Below are 20,053 nucleotides of genomic sequence, written 5' to 3'. Positions count from 1 at the left end.
ATATACTCAAAACAAAATTCTGCTTTGTTTGCATTAGAATGTGAACTTGTCCCTATTGTTATAATTAAGATGTATGAAATTACCATTTTCTTACTCATGATGGCTTCGTGTCCATGCATATTAACTGGTGAAGAGTAGCGGATTATTTGGATAAGATAAATATATCTAACCATTTAAACATAGAAAATTGTGCATTGAAGAATATCGAAAATTATAATTTTTTAAATATTAAAATATATATTAGATATATTATTATAGATGACTCACTATTGAATTTGAAAAACTTTAATTTTTAAAAGTTCTAAATTATTTAAAGCTTTACATGAAAAATAATAAAAATTAAAATTTATAAAATAAGTATACTTAGATTGTTTTACTTCATTTTTTCTGTTAAATTATATTTCTTTTAAATGTCTTAAAAATATTTATTCAATAACTGGCAGGCAGAGAGAGAGAGTAACGAATGAATAAAATTAAAATAAAAATATTTAACATATATTTTTATTTTTTTGTGCTCTTTCTTATGACGTCATGTCCCGCTTTCTTGATTTCAAAGTAAATTTTTGTTGGTTCATGTCCCAAAAAAAAAAGAGGAAAACTTTTGTTGATAAAAAAAATAAGTAATAAAACCAGAATGTATATTGATTTATAGGAGGCAAGTAACATTTTACAAAAAGAAATCATATATAATTTAGTATGTTACATGTTTTACAATAGAATATATTCATTGAAAGTGTTAACTTTTTTACTTATTACATATAAATAATTATAATTAGCAAAAAATTCTAATTTATTCTAAAATTTCTTAAAAATACATAAATACGATACATTGTAAAAATATATTTTTACGGAGAATACCATGATTTGTAGATTTTTTAAAATAAATAAACATGATAGTAGTATTTTATAAGCGCTAATATAATTATCATAAGAATGCAATTGATAAATATTTAATTTTTATTTCAGCGCAGAACCGCCATTTGGCCCAAAAAATGGAAAGTTAAAAAAACCCTAATTCCAAGTCCCAACGGTCATTCTGAGGTGGCGACTTCGCGGGCGCGGGACAAATTATTAGTCCCCTGACCGTGAAACGTTCTTGAAGGACGGTGCTAGGCATACAATGACGGTGAAACAGTGGGTGGGTGACTCGGCTGAGCAACGGTAGACGTTTTTCGCATTTGGGGGTCTTCTTTACCACTTTTTTCTGTGTTCGACTTTCCTGATATATATACATATATATATTTCTGGTATGTCTGTATATATATTTTGGGGTATGTGTCGGACACTTTCCTTCTCTCCAAAATCAAAGAAGCCATTTTTATTTACTATTCATTTCCCGTCCCTCGCTGATCCCTAGCATTTTTCTGGATTTGACTCTTGACATTTTAGTTTGATATGATATTCTCGATTTTACTGATGCTTGGAAATCGTCTACTTCTCGATCGTAAATTCCTTCTCCTGGCACCCTTATTATATTTGTTCTCAATTGTTTTGCTGATTTGCTGCGGACCGCTGATTTCTTTGCCCCTAAGAAATGATTTACCTATGTGAAAGAATTGAGATTGATTTAGAGGCTTGAATTTGAAATACAAAGGTGCCGTAATTATTCTTGGCTGTCTGTTGATCCTTTGAAACTGCATAGGTGGCTTATTTGGGAAATCACAGTACTCCTACAAGGGTTATTATCATTTGATGCATGGTCAAAGTCTATAAAAATAATTATAGGGGTCTGCCTTTTCTCAGCTTAGACTCTCTATGTCTTTGCTGCTTTGTAGCCCCCTTACATATAACTTGCCAAATTTCTACTGTATGCGTTCTTGCATCATTTGATGCTTGATTTCAATGCTTTTTTACAAATGTGGGAAAATTAAGATTGATGCCTATTTGCTAATGTGGGAAAGTTGAGATTGATGCCTTCTCATTAATGTAGGAAAGTTGAGATTGGTGCCTATTTACAAATGTGGGAAAATTGAGATTGATGCCTTCTCATGAATGCGGGAAAATTGAGATTGGTGCCTATTTACAAATGTGAGAACATTGAGATTGGTGCTTATTTACAAATGTGGGAAACTTGAGATTGGTGCCTATTTACAAATGTGGGAAAATTGGGATTGATGCCTTATCATGAATGTGGGAAAATTGAGATTGGTGTCTACTTACAAATGTGGGAAAACTTGAGATTGGTGCCTACTTATGAATGTGGGAAGAATTTAGATTGGTGCCTACTTATGAATGTGGGAAGAATTGAGATTGGTACCTATTTACGAATGTGGTAAAACTTGAGATTGCTACCTGTTTACAAATGTGGGAAAACTTGAAATTGCTGCTTATTTGCAAATGCGGAAAATTAAAATTGATGCCTATTTAGGGATGTCAGAAATTTAAAAAAAAAAAAAATCGCTGATTTCTTTACGCCTAAGAGATGGTTTACCTATGTGAAAAAATTGAGACTGATTTAGAGGCTTGAATTTGAAATACAAAGGTGCTGTAATTATTCTTGGCTGTCTGTTGATCCTTTGAAAGTGCGTAGGTGGCTTATTTGGGAAATCACAGTACTCCTACAAGGGTTATTATCATTTGATGCATGGTCAAAGTCTATAAAAATAATTATAGGGGTCTGCTTTTTCTCAGCTTAGACTCTCTGTGTCTTTGCTGCTATGTAGCCCCCTTACATATAACTTGTCAAATTTCTACTGTATGCGTTCTTGCATCATTTGATGCTTGATTTCAATGCGTTTTTTACAAATGTGGGAAAATTGAGATTGATGCCTTCTCATTAATGTGGGAAAGTTGAGATTGGTGCCTATTTACAAATGTGAGAAAATTGAGATTGATGCCTTCTCATGAATGGGGGAAGATTTGAGATTGGTGCCTATTTACAAATGTGGAAAAATTGAGACTGATGCCTTCTCATGAATGTGAGAAAATTGAGATTGGTGTCTATTTACAAATGTGGGAAAACTTGAGATTGGTGCCTACTTATGATTGTGGGAAAAATTGAGATTGGTGCCTATTTACGAATGTGGTAAATCTTGAGATTGCTACCTGTTTACAAATGTGGGAAAAATTGAAATTGCTGCTTATTTGCAAATGCGGAAAATTAAAATTGATGCCTATTTAGGGATGTTAGAAATTTAAAAAAAAAAACCGCTGATTTCTTTACGCCTAAGAGATGGTTTACCTATGTGAAAAAATTGAGACTGATTTAGAGGCTTGAATTTGAAATACAAAGGTGCTGTATTTACAAATGTGGGAAAATTGAGATTGATGCCTTCTCATGAATGTGGGAAAATTGAGATTGGTGCCTATTTACAAATGTGGAAAAATTGGGATTGATGCCTTATCATGAATGTGGGAAAATTGGTGTCTACTTACAAATGTGGGAAAATTTGAGATTGGTGCCTACTTATGAATGTGGGAAGAAGTTAGATTGATGCCTACTTATGATTGTAGGAAAAATTGAGATTGGTGCCTATTTACGAATGTGGTAAATCTTGAGATTGCTACCTGTTTACAAATGTGGGAAAAATTGAAATTGCTGCTTATTTGCAAATGCGGAAAATTAAAATTGATGCCTATTTAGGGATGTCAGAAATTTAAAAAAAAAAAAAAACCGCTGATTTCTTTACGCCTAAGAGATGGTTTACCTATGTGAAAAAATTGAGACTGATTTAGAGGCTTGAATTTGAAATACAAAGGTGCTGTAATTATTCTTGGCTGTCTGTTGATCCTTTGAAATTGCGTAGGTGGCTTATGTGGAAAATCACAGTACTCCTACAAGGGTTATTATCATTTGATGCATGGTTAAAGTCTATAAAAATAATTATAGGGGTCTGCTTTTTCTCAGCTTAGACTCTCTGTGTCTTTGCTGCTTTGTAGCCCCCTTACATATAACTTGCCAAATTTCTACTGTATGCATTCTTGCATCATTTGATGTTTGATTTCAATACTTTTTTACAAATGTGGGAATATTGAGATTGATGCCTTCTCATTAATATGGGAAAGTTGAGATTGGTGCCTATTTACAAATGTGGGAAAATTGAGATTGGTGCCTATTTACAAATGTGGGAAAATTGAGATTGGTGCCTATTTACAAATGTGGGAAAATTGAGATTGATGCCTTCTCATGAATGTGGAAAATTGAGATTGGTGCCTATTTACAAATGTGGGAAAATTGGGATTGATGCCTTTTCATGAATATGGGAAAATTGAGATTGGTGTCTACTTACAAATGTGGGAAAACTTGAGATTGGTGCCTACTTATGAATGTGGGAAGAATTTAGATTGGTTCCTACTTATGATTGTGGGAAAAATTGGGATTGGTGCCTATTTACGAATGTGGTAAAACTTGAGATTGCTACCTGTTTACAAATGTGGGAAAAATTGAAATTGCTGTTTATTTGCAAATGCGGAAAATTAAAATTGATGCCTATTTAGGGATGTCAGAAATTTAAAAAAAAAAAACCGCTGATTTCTTTACGCCTAAGAGATGGTTTACCTATGTGAAAAAATTGAGACTGATTTAGAGGCTTGAATTTGAAATACAAAGGTGCTGTAATTACTCTTGGCTGTCTGTTGATCCTTTGAAATTACGTAGGTGGCTTATTTGGGAAATCACAGTACTCCTACAAGGGTTATTATCATTTGATGCATGGTCAAAGTCTATAAAAATAATTATAGGGGTCTGCCTTTTCTCAGCTTAGACTCTCTATGTCTTTGCTGCTTTGTAGCCCCCTTACATATAACTTGCCAAATTTCTACTGTATGCGTTCTTGCATCATTTGATGCTTGATTTCAATGCTTTTTTACAAATGTGGGAAAATTAAGATTGATGCCTATTTGCTAATGTGGGAATATTGAGATTGATGCCTTCTCATTAATGTAGGAAAGTTGAGATTGGTGCCTATTTACAAATGTGGGAAAATTGAGATTGATGCCTTCTCATGAATGTGGAAAAATTGAGATTGGTGCCTATTTACAAATGTGGGAAAATTGGGATTGATGCCTTTTCATGAATGTGGGAAAATTGAGATTGGTGTCTACTTACAAATGTGGGAAAACTTGAGATTGGTGCCTACTTATGAATGTGGGAAGAATTTAGATTGGTTCCTACTTATGATTGTGGGAAAAATTGGGATTGGTGCCTATTTACGAATGTGGTAAAACTTGAGATTGCTACCTGTTTACAAATGTGGGAAAAATTGAAATTGCTGCTTATTTGCAAATGCGGAAAATTAAAATTGATGCCTATTTAGGGATGTCAGAAATTTAAAAAAAAAAAAACCGCTGATTTCTTTACGCCTAAGAGATGGTTTACCTATGTGAAAAAATTGAGACTGATTTAGAGGCTTGAATTTGAAATACAAAGGTGCTGTAATTACTCTTGGCTGTCTGTTGATCCTTTGAAATTGCGTAGGTGGCTTATTTGGGAAATCACAGTACTCCTACAAGGGTTATTATCATTTGATGCATGGTCAAAGTCTATAAAAATAATTATAGGGGTCTGCTTTTTCTCAGCTTAGACTCTCTGTGTCTTTGCTGCTATGTAGCCCCCTTACATATAACTTGCCAAATTTCTACTGTAGCCGCTCTTGCATCATTTGATGCTTGATTTCAATGCTTTTTTACAAATGTGGGAAAATTGAGATTGATGCCTTCTCATTAATGGGAAAGTTGAGATTGGTGCCTTCTCATGAATGTGGGAAAATTGAGATTGGTGCCTAGTTACAAATGGGGGAAGACTTGAGATTGGTGCCTACTTATGAATGTGGGAAAAATTGAGATTGATGCTTATTTACGAATGTGGTAAAAATTGAGATTGCTACCTGTTTACAAATGTGGGAAAATTGAAATTGCTGCTTTTTTGCAAATGTGGAAAGTTAAAATTGATGCCTATTTAGGAATGTCAGAAAATTGAAATTGATGTCTATTTAAGAATGTGATAAAATTAAGATTGATGCCTTCTTATGAATGTGGGACGATTGAGTTTTGTGCCTGCCTATTTACGAATGTGGGAAAATTTGAGATTGGTTCCTACTTACGGATGTGGGAAAAATCAAGATAGGTGCCTATTTACAATGTCGGAAAAATTGAGATTGCTACCCATTTACAAATGTGGGAAAATTTGAGATTGCTGCTTATTTGCAAATGCGAAAAAAATGAAAATTGATGCCAATTTAGGATTGTCGGAAAATTGAGATTGATGCCTGTTTATAGATGTGGGAATATTGAAATTGATGCCTATTTAGGAATGTGGGAAAATTGAGATTGATACTTATTTACAAATGTGGGAAAATTGATATTTATGGCTTCATACGAATATGGGAAAATTGAGATTGATTAAAAGGCTTGAACTTGGCACAAAAAGTTGCTTAAATTGTTGTTGCAAGCTTTCCTCACTTTTCATTTCTTCTAAAGTTTTGTTGTTATATCCATTTTCCTTGTTTGTTTTCTTTCTTTTGAAAAGAGGAAGGAGGCTATTTCTAATTTTAGTAACCTTTTGTTTTCATGGATTTTGTTAGATTATAAATAAATTAAACTAGATTTTGGGCCTAGTTTGTTGCATGAAATCTGAGGCTTAAAACTGCATGGTTCATGGCCCTGTGAATAATGTGGCTTTGAGTGGTTTATGTATATTATAGGCTGGAAGTTTTGGAAGAAGCGGTGGTTTATACTTACACGTACATCATTGGTTTTCTTTAAAATTGATCCGGTTAGTATCTTGCAAATCTAACCTATCTTTACTTGGAATCCTTTTTTCCCTTTCATTCAATTCTTTTTCTGCTTCTTTGTATGAATCGGCCTTGGATATATGCGCATACCATAATTTTGCAAACGGTAAAATTGTGATTGATTAAACTTCTCCCTCTATCAATATCAAAATACCGTTAGTTTATTCTGATTTCCATGACAAATGGCATTTTGTCCAGTCGCATTTGTGGTTAGAGATTAGGAGGTGACCACAGAGTATAAACTTATGGAGCTTATTTTGATCTGTAGTGTGGGGTGCCTTTCCACAGAAAGGTGGTGAAGTAAATACGACATTAGGGGTATTGACTTAAACAATTCAGGAAGTTAAGTTTTGTTGTCGAAATCCTCTTTATGTAGCATTCTGATGATCTGTCTTATAGTATGAATTTTATCTTTCAGTGTTCTTAAAGAAGACAAGAAACTGCCCACTGTATTGTTTCCTGGTGGAAGTGATGGGAGAGCATTCACTGTTAAGGCTCTTCATTTACTACTAAATTTCTATATAATAGGATAGGATGGAAATTCAGATACCGTTACTTCTACCTGCCATTTGGAATGGTTTGGTTATATACACATTCTTCACTGTTTTATCAAATGTTAGGCTGAGACGTCAGAAGACTTGTATGAGTGGAAGACAACTCTTGAACAAGCCCTAGTGCAAGCACTGGGCGTTGCTCGTGTCATGGGTCAAAATGCTGTTTTTAGGAGTGATGTGGGTAATTCTCTTGAAGGGTCCTTTAATCAATGTTTGTCCTTCACTGCCGTTACATTTTAGCTTATTGTTTCAATTTTAATAGCACAATTCAATTATATATGAACTTTCCTTGTGGTTTTTTTATGTACTTCGTATTTTTAGTTTATGCTTTATCATTATTTTGTTTGTTTATCCAGCTTCCTGTCATCCGTATATTCACTTGTTTTTTTATTGGGCTTCCAGGGAGGGATGAGCGGCCTGTTAAGTCTTTGGCTGCTCGAAGACAAATTCTTCTAGCATTACAGGATATTGATGGAGGTCCATCCGTCCCTGAAAAACTCTTTGGTTTCTTGATAATCATGGTAAGGAGGCTTTTACTGCCATGACCTTGTAATATAGTTGTATTTCATTTAACTTAATGCCCCTCAGGTGGGAATCACTAACCTGACTAATTAGACTTATTCCCTTTGCCATGGATGATCTTTATTCATGCTGAATAGGGTTAACATGGGCCTAGCTAGTTCTCATAATTCTTTTGCCTCTAGTTGGAGTATAGGCTATGCCCTGCTCTATTTTGTTAGATATGAAATTGATCCTAAGCTAAACCCAAGTAAGAGACTCTTTGTGGAAAATTCTGCCTGTTGTTCCCATGTTCTTACTTAAGGTACAGAAATAGAAATAAGGTGAATTGTCTCTAATAGCATCTCATGGAACATTAAGTTTATTATTTATATGAGACTCACGTGACAGCTGGACTATTACATTGTGGCAGCACGTGGCTTCAGTATTACGCCATGCTACTATTGCTGTTTTTTATGTTACTCTTGACTGAAACTAAGCAATAGGAATCTTTTGCACTCATAAAAATGACTATTTATGACTGTTTATGCTGCAGTCGACAAGAGATTAAGAGAAAACAGAACTTTTTTTTTTTTTGGAAAGGAAAGTGGGCCTCTTGTACATTTTCATTGATGTGTTATTCTGTCTCCTAGTACATGACTATGTGATTATAGATGATTTAATTCTGAAACTAAGTTCATGCTGCCACGACGTATAATCTCACTTTTCAACCCAATGCCTGAGATCATTTATTGAACTATACAAACTATATGCATGCAACTGTTTTGAACCGTATACTTCTTTTACCCCTATAACTTCCCATATTCTCGATTCAGTAGTAGATCCATTTGGTTTCTCCTTCTAGCAAATCTCCATGTTTACAATCTTTGTGTCTAATTGAAGGCCTTGCTATTGCCAAATGCCAATAATTAGAAGCCAACATGTGACTCTGGTGCTAGAGTCCTAAATACACAGCTCTCTAAAATCTAGATCTTATTTCCCCTCCCCATGATTCCCTAGGTCATAAGTAGACGCTTGATCTTAATCTGCACCATCAAGATGGAGTTCGCTGATTTGTGTACCTGGATATCATGTTATGCTGATAATTGTTGTATTGCACCTGTTTATTTACTTCTATTTTGTGTTCTGTGAAACCTTTTATCATTCAAACATTTTTTGAAATTTAGCCCTGGCAATATGCCACATAACATTGGCCTCTGCCATGGTGTTTTTGGGGCTTTTTGCACTTGATTGCTGTTCATCTAGTTCTACAATGAGAGATTCTACAATCAGAGAATAAGTTGTATGCATGAGTAATGTTTACCCTGATTTCTTCAGTAAAGGGTTGTTGTTTAATTTGCCATGTGTAATTATCAAGAACTAAAGTTGAAGGAATTGTACGGCAGTCTGCAGATGTTGAGGAAGTTTGATCGGAAGGGTTCATGAATATGAGCAAGGCACTAATAATTTTCTTTAAGGCCATTATTCTCTCTATAAATAACGAGCAATATGTTTTTATAAAAGGTTCGGAATCCAGATAACTGATAAAGTCCCCTGGGGTTTCCGACCATCTGTATCCCAAGAGGAAAAAGTACACGTGGAAAGGGAAACAGAGTTTCATAAAGTCATCTGACTGACATGGATTTTTTGTTTGCACAGATTGAGAGAGACATAAGGACTGTCTAACCAATTGTACATCATACCATTTATTCATGCATTTATTCAAGGATTCTTTATCCTTGTAATGACGCATTCACAAACCACCCCCCCCCCCCAAAATTTTTTTTTTTTTGCCCTTTTCTTTATTATTTATGCAGGATGAAGTCATTTTTCAAGCCATTACTCTCTGCCTGCGCATTTTCTAATATAGGCAGCTGTTAAATCCCACGCCTTTTATGACATTCATACTTGAGCGAAACCTAAAACCCCAAACTATTAAGAAAGCTTACCTTAGCCCAGCATAACAAATGATTCTGTATACTGCAGAAAAATTGGCTTGCCACTAGCCCATCACATAGGTGTCTGTACATCAACTGTTTGATTTTTTTTGGGCACATTTATTCTATTCTTCAAATGAAAGACCATAAAAGATGACATTATGACACAGATGCTCAGATGTGCATATTTATGTTTAGTTATGCACACAGTTTTTGGACCTTGTGGGTGCCTTCAACTTAGACTTTCCATGTCTTTGCTGCCTTATAGCCTCCTTACTATGCTTTGGCATATTTTCGATGTGTGCCTACTTGCAAAGATTGATGATCAATGCATCATTCGATGCTTGATTTCAATGCCTATTTACGAATGTGGTAGGATTGAGATTGATGGCTATTTATAAATGTGGGAAGATTAAGATTGATAACTATTTACGAATGTAGGACATTTGAAGTTGGTGCCTCTTGATGAATGTGGGAAAATTTAGGTTGATTCTAAAGCATGAACTTGGCCTGCAAAGTTGCCTTAACTATTCTTGCAAATCTTATGATTCTTTGGAGTTGCATATGTGGCTTATTTAGGGACGATAATTTTTTGATGTAAATAGATGTACTCACCTTGGTATATGAGCGTGTACATGTAGTACATTCCTCTGAGGCTCACTGACATTTTCATCATTTGATGCCTAATTTCAAAGTGCCCGAATATAATTAAGGGGTTCTACTTTTGCTCTTAAGCTTTGATTCTCTATGTCTTTGCTGTTTTATAGCCCCTCTACATATACTTTGGCAAATTTTTAGTTTATGCATACACACGAAGATTGATGATCGTAGCATCATTTGATGCTTGAGTTGGATGCATATTTATGAATATAGGAAAATTTATGTTGACTCAGGCTTGGATTTGGCATACAAAGCTACCGTAGTTATTCTTGCATACCTTGCGAACCTTCATAATTGCGTATGTGGCATGTTTGGGAAATGACTGTTTTTTTATGTAAATAAATGTACTTACTTTGGTGTTTGAGTTTGTATATTTAATGCACTCCTGCGAGACTTTGTCATTCATATTATTCAATCCCTAATCTTAGAGTGCATAAATATAATTACAGGAGTCTAGTTTTGCTATTTAGCTTAGACTCTCCATGTCTTTGTTGCTTTATTAGCCACTAACATATACTTTGTCAAATTTCCGATGCATGCATATTTTCAAAGATCAATGATCACCGCATGATTTGATACTTGATTTCTATGCCTATTTACAAATGCGGAAATATTGAGATTGATGCCTTTTTAAGAATGTGGAAAATTTCATATTGATTTAGAGGCGTGAACTTTGTGTGCAAAGCCATCTTTATTATTCCTGCATTCCTTGTGATCCTTCGGAGTTGCATAGGTGGCTTATTTGGGAAATTATAGTTTTTGGTTGTAAATAGATTACTTGCTTTGATATCATAGTTTTTTGCTGTAAACAGATGTGCTTGCTTTGGTATTTGAGCTTATATATTTAATGCAATCCTACTAGGCTCTTTGATATTCATATTATTTGTTGCTAAATCTTAAAAAGTGCATTAATATAATTATAGTAGTCTACTATGTCATTGTTACTTTATAGCCCCCTTACATATACTTTGGCGCATTTCCTATGCATGTGTACTTGCAATGATTAAAAATCACTGTCATTTGAAGCTTGAGTTTGATGCCTCTTTTCAAATATGGGGAAATTGAGATTGATGTGTATTTACAAATTTGGGAAAATCAAGATTGATCCAAAAGCTTGAACAGTGCTTGCAAAGCTGCCTTTGTTATTTTTGCATGTCTTCTAATCCTTTGAAATTGCATGTGGCTTATTCGAGAAATGACAGTCTTTAGATGTAAATAGATATACTTGCTTTGTATTTGAGCTTCTATTTTTAAGGGTACTCCGACAAAGGTCATTGACTTTTATATAGGAGCACCTAATATTTGTTGTTCAAAGCAAAGAGGAGAGAAAACACAGAATTCTGGTAAGAAGCATCGGATGACATTGGTTTGTTCTTGTAACAGTTCTTTTCTTCTATGATAGTCTCTTGATGATTTGTACCTTGCCAACCACGCTCCGTCTTCTATTTGGCTGTGTATGATCTGTCAAAAGAACGTGGCCTGCTAGTCTTTTGATAATTTATCAAATACAAGGAGAAGGTTAACTGGTGGATGATTAGAGTAGGGACCGAACAGAGAAAAGGCAAGTAAAAAAGAGAACATATATTCTAATAGCCTCTCAGAGAAAAACCTTTACTACACCCATATGCTAAAAAAAAGAATCACAAAGGAAAAAAACCCCTTGTAGCACAGAAATTGTTGGGTTCTTTGTTAAGAGAAGTTATTGCATTAGATGGCAGGGGGGAAAAAAAAGAAAGAAGTTATTGCAGTAAGCTCAAACCAAATAGACTATTACTGCGAAGATGCTTGCCTCGACAAAGTCTTGCTCTTTTTATTCCTTCTAAAACCTCCGTATGAATTGTTCCAATAGCAGCATGCCCAAGATCTTTCAAAAGCCTCTGTCTATCTAGATATACTAGACAGTGTGATAGTGCAACCACTGATCACTTGATGTCTTAGAGCTGTGTTAAGTTGATATTAGAATTTCATCTATGGTTGGTTTGGTCAGCTTATAATTACCTCAGATCCAAGCATCTTGGATATTCTAAACAGAACCCCTGTGGTCAATGTAAGGATAGTAGCAAAATAGTTTCACTGATTTGTCATTGGAGTCAAGAATTACAACTGAAGCTATCATGGTTTTTTTTTTTGAAAAAAAAAATGTTGATCATATCAAGCCTGTCCATTTTAAGTTGGTAACATTAAGTGATGACCCACTTATTATGAGAGAGATTAGATGTATTCTTGGTTCATGCTGATATAAATATATACATATTTTCCTTTTCATCTTCCATGTTTCTATACCTTTTCTGGACGTTTAAATTCATCAGGGGAAGCTTTCAGAAAATGAATCCAGGCACTACTTTCAACAACTCATAGATGATGTTGCTCATTGTCACAGTGTGTGTACCGTGGAGACCTAAAAGGTAAGGAGAAATATATGGTACTATCTCTAGTCCTTAATATAAACATTAGATTGACTTTCAATTTGATCCTAAATATAAGAACTCAATTCATTTTTTCTTTCATATTTATCTATTTTTTTAAATTAGTCTTTGTAGTAATTGCACATGTTAAATGTTCATCAAATAGTAGTTTTAGCTAATACACATACATAGTAAGGATATTTTAGAAAAAACAAAACTAATTTAATTCATTTTTTTAATCTTTCTAAATTAGTCAACTAGGTTTTATTTTAAAGACTAGTATTAATTTTCTTTTCCATTTAGTATACCATGTTTTAATCTTGATTATAATTCTGCTATCTATCCTGTTATAGCCTGGAAATCTAGTTCTTGATGCCTTTGGGAATCTGAAGGCTTCTGACTTTGGATTAGAATATGGTTCTATAATTTCATTTTAAAGTTTCTTTAAAAAGTCTAGCTTAGTTTAAAGTTGTGGTTTTAATCATTTTACTAATTTTTTTAAAAAAATGAATCGTATATAATTTAAATTAATGTATTAAGTTAAAATATTTTAAATACAGTAATAATTTATTTTAAGCTTTAAAAATGTTTTAACTAAAATTTTAATTTTAAACATTTTAACAAAAGTTTTGAAAAATTAATAAATTGATGTATTAAATTAAAATAGTGAAAAAGATGGTAAAAATTTATTTTAAGCCTTTAATTTGATAATAATTATTAGATTAACTAACAGGTTTAGATGGTGAGTATACAAGTTATGATTTTTTGTTAATTTATTTAAAAATATGAATAAGGGTTAAGATATAAATTTATTTCAAAAGTTTTCATGCAAGAGCAATAGGTACTAGGAAGTTTTTTTCAATACAAATTTATTTCAAAAAATTTAAAACTGTACCGATTTTGGCCCTACAATTAAAAAGTCAACTGTCAATGTTATTATTTTAAAGGTTAATGTTAGTTTTTTTAACAGGGGCTAAAATTATTATGATTTGAAACTTTTAAGGTAAATTTATACCTAAAAAACTTGAGTGAAAACTTTTAAGGTAAATATACATATTAATCCCATTAACAACTAATAACTAGGGAGTTATTAACTGTAGAAAATTTTAAAAAATAACATGGAACTTGTTAAAGGTAAAGGACTAAAATGAAAATTGCTCTTTGGCCAAAAAAAATGTGGAAATTATCTAACGGTGTGATTGGATGGAGAGACAATTAGAAAGGAAAGTAAAAGAGAAAATAGGGAGAAAAAAGAACTTTTCGCTCTTTGGATTAGAGAATAAAATAGGAGGGGAAAATAGGGATCAACGAAGAGTATTCGGTCTCATTTGCTGCATTAACGCATGGTTCCCTGCATGAAAACTGATTGATAAGTTTGGTGGTTTTTGTTCTTAATCCTTTTGCCTATAGCCTGTGACGCGATTAAGAGGTGTTTAGATTAGCTTTTTATAAATGATTTTATGAAGTATTTTCGACTTGCTTAGAAACATTTTTATCAAGTGTTTAACATTCCCCAAGTCCCGTTACTCTTAAATGGTTCTCCATTTAAGTATTGAAAATTTTGCGCCAAGGAATCTCGAAAATTGTAAATTTTTTAAATATTAAAATCTATATTGGAAATATTATTATTTTTAATTGAAGATATTGTTTTCGATGACTTACTACTGAATTTGAAAAACGTATTAATTTTGAAAAGTTACTCTCAAATCATTTAAAGCTTTACATGAAAAATAAAAGAAATTTTAATTATAACAGCAGTTTAATTTTATAAGATTATCATACTTGCTGAGATTTTTCACTTTACTTATTCTCTCAAGTCTTTTTTTGTGGGAAAAAATGATATAAAAAAAGTGGAAAATTGCAATATTTTAATTCAGGTAGTTAAAAGGTCAAAATCTTAGAGAAGGAAGTGGTGCCTGATCTGGTATTTTGTAAATATAATCAAATGACTAAAATGCTCTTGTATCATATTTTTTTTAAAAAATCAAACTTGTTATTATCAGTGTATTTTTTATCATTGGTTGCTTAATATTTATCATTGTTAATTTACAACTTATTAATAAATAACTTGTCATTATTATTATATTTTTTGTCATTTTCTATTTAACACTCGTCATTATCAGTTTAAAACTTGTTAATAAACTTTTCGATATAAGAGTATTTTTGTCATTTAACTATAGTTGCAAAATGCTAGATCAGGTAAGACTTACCTCTTCTGGAATTTTGACTTCTTAAGTGGCTGAATAGAAATATTGTAATCTTTAATTTTTTTATGTATTTTTTGTGAGTATGATTTTGCTCAAAACAAAAATGTCATCTATTAACTGTGAACAAACAACTACAATTGGTTTATCTGCACTTCTTTTCCTCTTCACTTCCTTGAAAAGTGTGTTCTTTGACCTTTTATTCGGGTAGGGAAAAACAAGAGAGAGAAAAAGTGAAAAGAAAGAAAAATATGAAATCATCAAATAATTTGATGATGCAATAAGTACGATTCTTTTCATTTTGATATTTGATTTGGTTCTAGACATGATATATTTTGATATAGAAATAGATATATTTTAGTCATTTAGATTTTTTTTTTGTTTTCTTTCATCCACGAGGAATAATAGCATTTTTTTCCAGTTTTCTCTTTTCTTATTTTCTTTTCTTCTAATTTTTCTTCCCATCCAAAAGGAAGAGTAAGAGAATTTTTAATTAGTGCTAATGGAAAGCATTTTTCTTGTGAGAAATGAGATATGTAAAAGATATTACTTCATTCAGTTTAAAATATAAGATAAATTTTGTTGAAGAGGTTTGATTTTTTACAAGATAATATTTATTTTTGTTTAAGCATTTAATGATTTTTTTTCCAATTTTGTCTCTATATATTTTCTTTTCTCTTTGATTCATTTATTATCTTTATTAATAAGAGTGTTGTTTTTAAAAAAAATACATGCATTGCATTTTTATTGTTTTAAACTGATTTTAACTAATTTTCTAATAAACATAAATGGAGAAAGTTTACCGTATATTTTGAACATGAGAAAATACCTCTCTATAAATTACTACTATCTCTTATTCTAATTATAAAATCTCATTTATAGTTTACAAATGAGATCTTATAAATAAGACCGGAAGTAATACTTAATAACAATAATTTTTTATTTATAGTTTTTATATAGAGACTCAAATATTATCTCACATTTAAAAGTTGTTTTTAACATTTCATTTTATAATATAAAAAACTACACTCCTTGAACAAAACGAGCACTTATCCGGAAGCACAGGGAACGTTTTCTTAGACAACGCACCGCACATTTATGACTTTTTACCTGCATTTCAAAATCTCATTTTGAAATCCCACACTCATAAGAATTTCTTGTTTTGAAATATTTATTGGATAACAGGCCGTTAGTGAGAGCCAGCGAGGGAGAGAGGAAATAAAAAAATGAATAGAATGAAAATTAAAATAATCAACGTGCATGTTTATTCTTTCGTGCTTTTTCTTATGTGCATGACATTTAACGAAGGAAAGTTATAAATAAAACCAACTAAAATTCCGTGAAATTAAAAATAATATGATGCTTGTTCAGCAAAGTTTTAAGTATGAATTTTTTTGCTAGGTACAAGTGTTCCCTTTCTACTAGAGATAATTGTATATTAAACATGAGCATTTTAATCCTTAGTTTATCCTATTATGAGAAATTAATCATTTTTACTCAATTTAATCCTTATTAGTTGGAATCTTTTAAATAGGCAGCATAACTTCGCTATATTTAAGTCTTGAAGGCGGTTCATTAATTTTTAACTGAAGCGAAAAAAAGCTATATATGGTCAACATTTCAATAAAAACAGATTAAGTTTTACATCTTAAATATTTTTTATGGTTTTACTCCGCTAAAAAAAATATTTTTTCAAATTCATAATTAAGATGTTTTATTAATTTCATCATAAACGATTTGCATATGTAAATTATCTAAGTTAAATTTGACTAATTGACATTAGCATTTGTCTCGCTTGTAACAGTATAAGTATGTAACAAAAAAAAAATTGTATTTAAGTATACATTTTCTTGGAAAAAATACTAAAGCAATAAAATTAAAGTTACACCAAGTTTAATGAAATGTACGGTAGAAATTAGAAGAATGGAAATATTAGCTTAAAAGACTATAATATATATACACACATGGCAAAATATATATAATTATATATATAGTTGGCAAAAAAAAAAGAGAGACCATAACACACACTCACTTAATAAAGTTCAAATTTAATTTCAATTTGGCGGCGAAAAAAATTCGGTTTCAAATTGATCTTGTTGGCATGTATAAGAAAAATAATTACTCCTCCAGCTCTAAATATAAGATCTTTATACTAGTGTGTATAAGGGTTTTATATTTAGAATTAGAAAAACAATTGTAAATATAAAAAAAACAAAAAACTTGTTTTTTTGGGGTATGGAATTATACAGATTACATATTCCCATACTTGTTTACTCCCCGCGCTTTCCCTCTGCTCTCGTAGAGACCGCAGTGGTGAAGAGGATGATTGGAATCAGGTATTTTCCTGTCTTCTTTCTCATTTATCTCTCTCTGTTCTGTTCCTATTTCATCATCGCAGTCTTTCTGTCCTTTTTTCGGATTTGCATTGGCTGCTCATCAGTTTTGATGAGCACCCAATAGTCATCAGATCTGGACAGTTCAGATTTAATTTTAATTTTTAAAATAATTATTTTAATATATATAGGATAAAAAATAAAGATAATCTCTTAACTATTATTCTTTAAAAATATAATTTTTTTTATTTTTAAATAATTATTTAAAAATATTAAATCTAAACTGTTCAGATTAGACCTCGAGATTGCTCATCGTTTGCTGATCACCGGATGAGCACTGAACGCGGACGCTTTTTCTCTTTCTATGGCGGTTCATTACCCATCCACGTTTCAGATGTCCTCGACGTCTTTTTCCTTCCTCTAATTCTTGACAATTGAACCATCCTCTTCCCTCTATTTCCCACTCTTTCTTCTTACTGCCTTTTTGTCCCTTCCGCATTATTGCAAAATCGCAGTCATTCATCTTTCTTTCCATCGGTGCCCGTTAGCATCGTCTTTATCTTTTATTTTTATTATCATGATTATCTCAACGGAAATTTAATTCCCTTCCATTTTCTCCGTGAGACTCAGATTGTTTTTAATTCAAGCCTGCGTCAGATTCTTTCTCTTTTTGTTTTTCCATATCTGATTGCATCCATCTCCCATATTGGGTAATGGCTACGAGGGTTGGAATGACGGGAATGACCTTCCTCTGACGTCATGTCCTGCGTTCTTGTAAACAACGAAGAGGCGAATTCAGTCTCATAGTCGGTGCATTAACGCATTGTCCCTGTGCCGAAACTGATCGATCAGTTTGGTGCCTTTTGTTCTTTATCCTTTTGGCTGTGGCCTGTGGGTTTACGATTAAGCCGTATTGCTCTTAAATGCTTCTGCATTTCCTATCCTCGCTTCTGTTTCGTCCTATATGAGCTTATATAAACATATACATACAGAGCATGCTTTTGGTGATAAACTAGAGAATAGTGAAGCAAAAGAGAGCTCAAATGACGAAGGATCAACCCTCACACTGGTGGTGGCTAGACAATCATAGCACCATTAGACAATCCCCTTGGCTCCAATCCACTATCGCTGGTGCCTACTAAATCCTTTCTCGGTCATCTGTTCCTTTCTTGCTGCACTTTCTGTTATTGCTCTTTGGCACTTTCAGTGTAAAGTACTTAACAAAGCGTTCACTCAGGTCAGCGATGCATTATAGCATGAAGGTTGGTGGTGGAAAATGAATGACTCGGGTCCACCACTCAATCATTCTCTGGTTCGCTGTCTTTTAATTTCTTAGTTTGCCTCAAGCAGACTGTGAACGGTCTCTTGTTAGCCTTGTTTGTGCTTTAGGAAAAAGTTTAAGTATCATTATTTGCTTTCTTAAAGTTCCGGGTAAATTTAAAAAAGGGGGGGAGCGGGGAATGGAGAAATTAGAGGAACACAAGTACCGTGAACGTGAAAAGTTTTGGGGCCTCCTTTATAATTTTCTGGGTGCTACCTTTCAACTTTTTTCCTATTTATTTCTCTGGACTTTACTATGAACTTATACTTGATCGCCATTAAAACATAAAATTTTAGTAATAACTCTGAGATTAAGACAGGTAGGGTGATTTGATGAATTTGTGTATTGTGTGTTGATGGCAGAGCTGAATGAAAAGACCAAGACAATATTAGAACTGATAGAGGAAGATGCAGATTCTTTTGCGGAACGTGCAGAAATGTATTACAAGAAGCGACCCGAACTTATCCACATGCTCGAAGATTTCTATCGGACACAGCGGTCATTAGCTGAGCGCTATGATCAAGTCAAATCTGATACTGGAATTCGCCTCCTCACGACAGGTGTATCCCCATTTCCGCAGACCAAATACCAACCAGACAACGTAAAGGGTCTTGAGGATAGAAGTTATGATAGCTATTCCGAGCATTGTGATGCTGAGGAATCTGTGGAGTCTGAAATTGATGATTCTGAGCTGAAATTAACTACCAAATTTGCTGACGATGATGAACTGATGAGGTTGAGGGAGGAAATTGAGAGACTCGAGGAAGAAAACAGGGCTTATAAAGATCAACTCAACCAGAAAGATGCCATAAATGATGAAGTGATGATCCTGAAAGAACTAGTGGGAGGACTCAGAGAAGAGAACATGGCTTACAAGGATCAAATGAAGCTGAAAGATGCCTTGTCTAATGAAGTAACGATATTGAGGGAAGACATAAAAAGATTCAGAGAAGAGAATAGAGGACAGAGGGATCAACTCAAGGAGAAAGACGAAGAGAAAATAAAGGTAATAAGACATCTGAGCTTAGCAATAGATTTGCTGAGGGAGGAGAATGCGAAGATGAGAATCTATGTTGCTAAGGACTACAACAAGAAGTGGAGTAACCCATTTGGGTTCAACAAACTCAAGGGAGCCTTGTCATGGAAGTTGCTCAATGGTTAACGGAACCCTAGTACTCTAGCTTCCTAGTTGTGGTTGTCATGACGTGGTCTTGTAATCCAGTAGTTCAATAGTTTCGTTCCTGTTCTGAGAATCCCGAGCTTCTTGTAATGTAAATAAACCATGTTTCTCTTAATTACAATAGTTAAAGAGCAGATCGCACGTAATGCCTTGTAGTATAAATCCCGAGTGGCTTTTATTATAGATCAACTGTATTTCTTTTATTCGTTTAATGCAAAGTGCGCAAAGAA

At 33.1% G+C, this 20,053-nt stretch overlaps 1 protein-coding gene across 6 annotated transcripts; it reads left to right on the top strand.

The window, feature by feature from the left end:
- The first annotated feature begins 1,059 nt into the window (after nt 1–1,059).
- On the top strand, nt 1,060–19,985 carry LOC114720756 (protein NETWORKED 3A-like). 6 transcript variants are annotated; one of them, XM_028906448.1, is made up of 6 exons: nt 1,060–1,161; nt 7,688–7,806; nt 11,670–11,723; nt 12,690–12,785; nt 18,315–18,453; nt 19,006–19,985. In XM_028906448.1, exons 5-6 carry the CDS (start codon nt 18,366–18,368, stop codon nt 19,803–19,805), a joined length of 888 nt encoding a protein of 295 aa, XP_028762281.1. In that variant the 5' UTR covers nt 1,060–1,161; nt 7,688–7,806; nt 11,670–11,723; nt 12,690–12,785; nt 18,315–18,365; the 3' UTR covers nt 19,806–19,985. The 6 variants fall into 6 exon arrangements, with proteins under 6 accessions (XP_028762281.1, XP_028762283.1, XP_028762286.1 ...); XM_028906450.1 differs by lacking the exon at nt 11,670–11,723; XM_028906453.1 differs by lacking the exon at nt 18,315–18,453 and having other exon boundaries at nt 1,061–1,161; nt 11,670–12,785.
- Nucleotides 19,986–20,053: the final 68 nt, after the last annotated feature.

Source organism: Neltuma alba, unplaced genomic scaffold, assembly GCF_004799145.2.
Source record: "Neltuma alba isolate B1F8T4 unplaced genomic scaffold, ASM479914v2 tig00011997_pilon, whole genome shotgun sequence".
NCBI classification, from domain to species: Eukaryota; Viridiplantae; Streptophyta; class Magnoliopsida; order Fabales; family Fabaceae; genus Neltuma; species Neltuma alba.
Note: the sequence above shows the minus strand (reverse complement) of the source record. Positions and strands in the feature narration are given on the sequence as shown.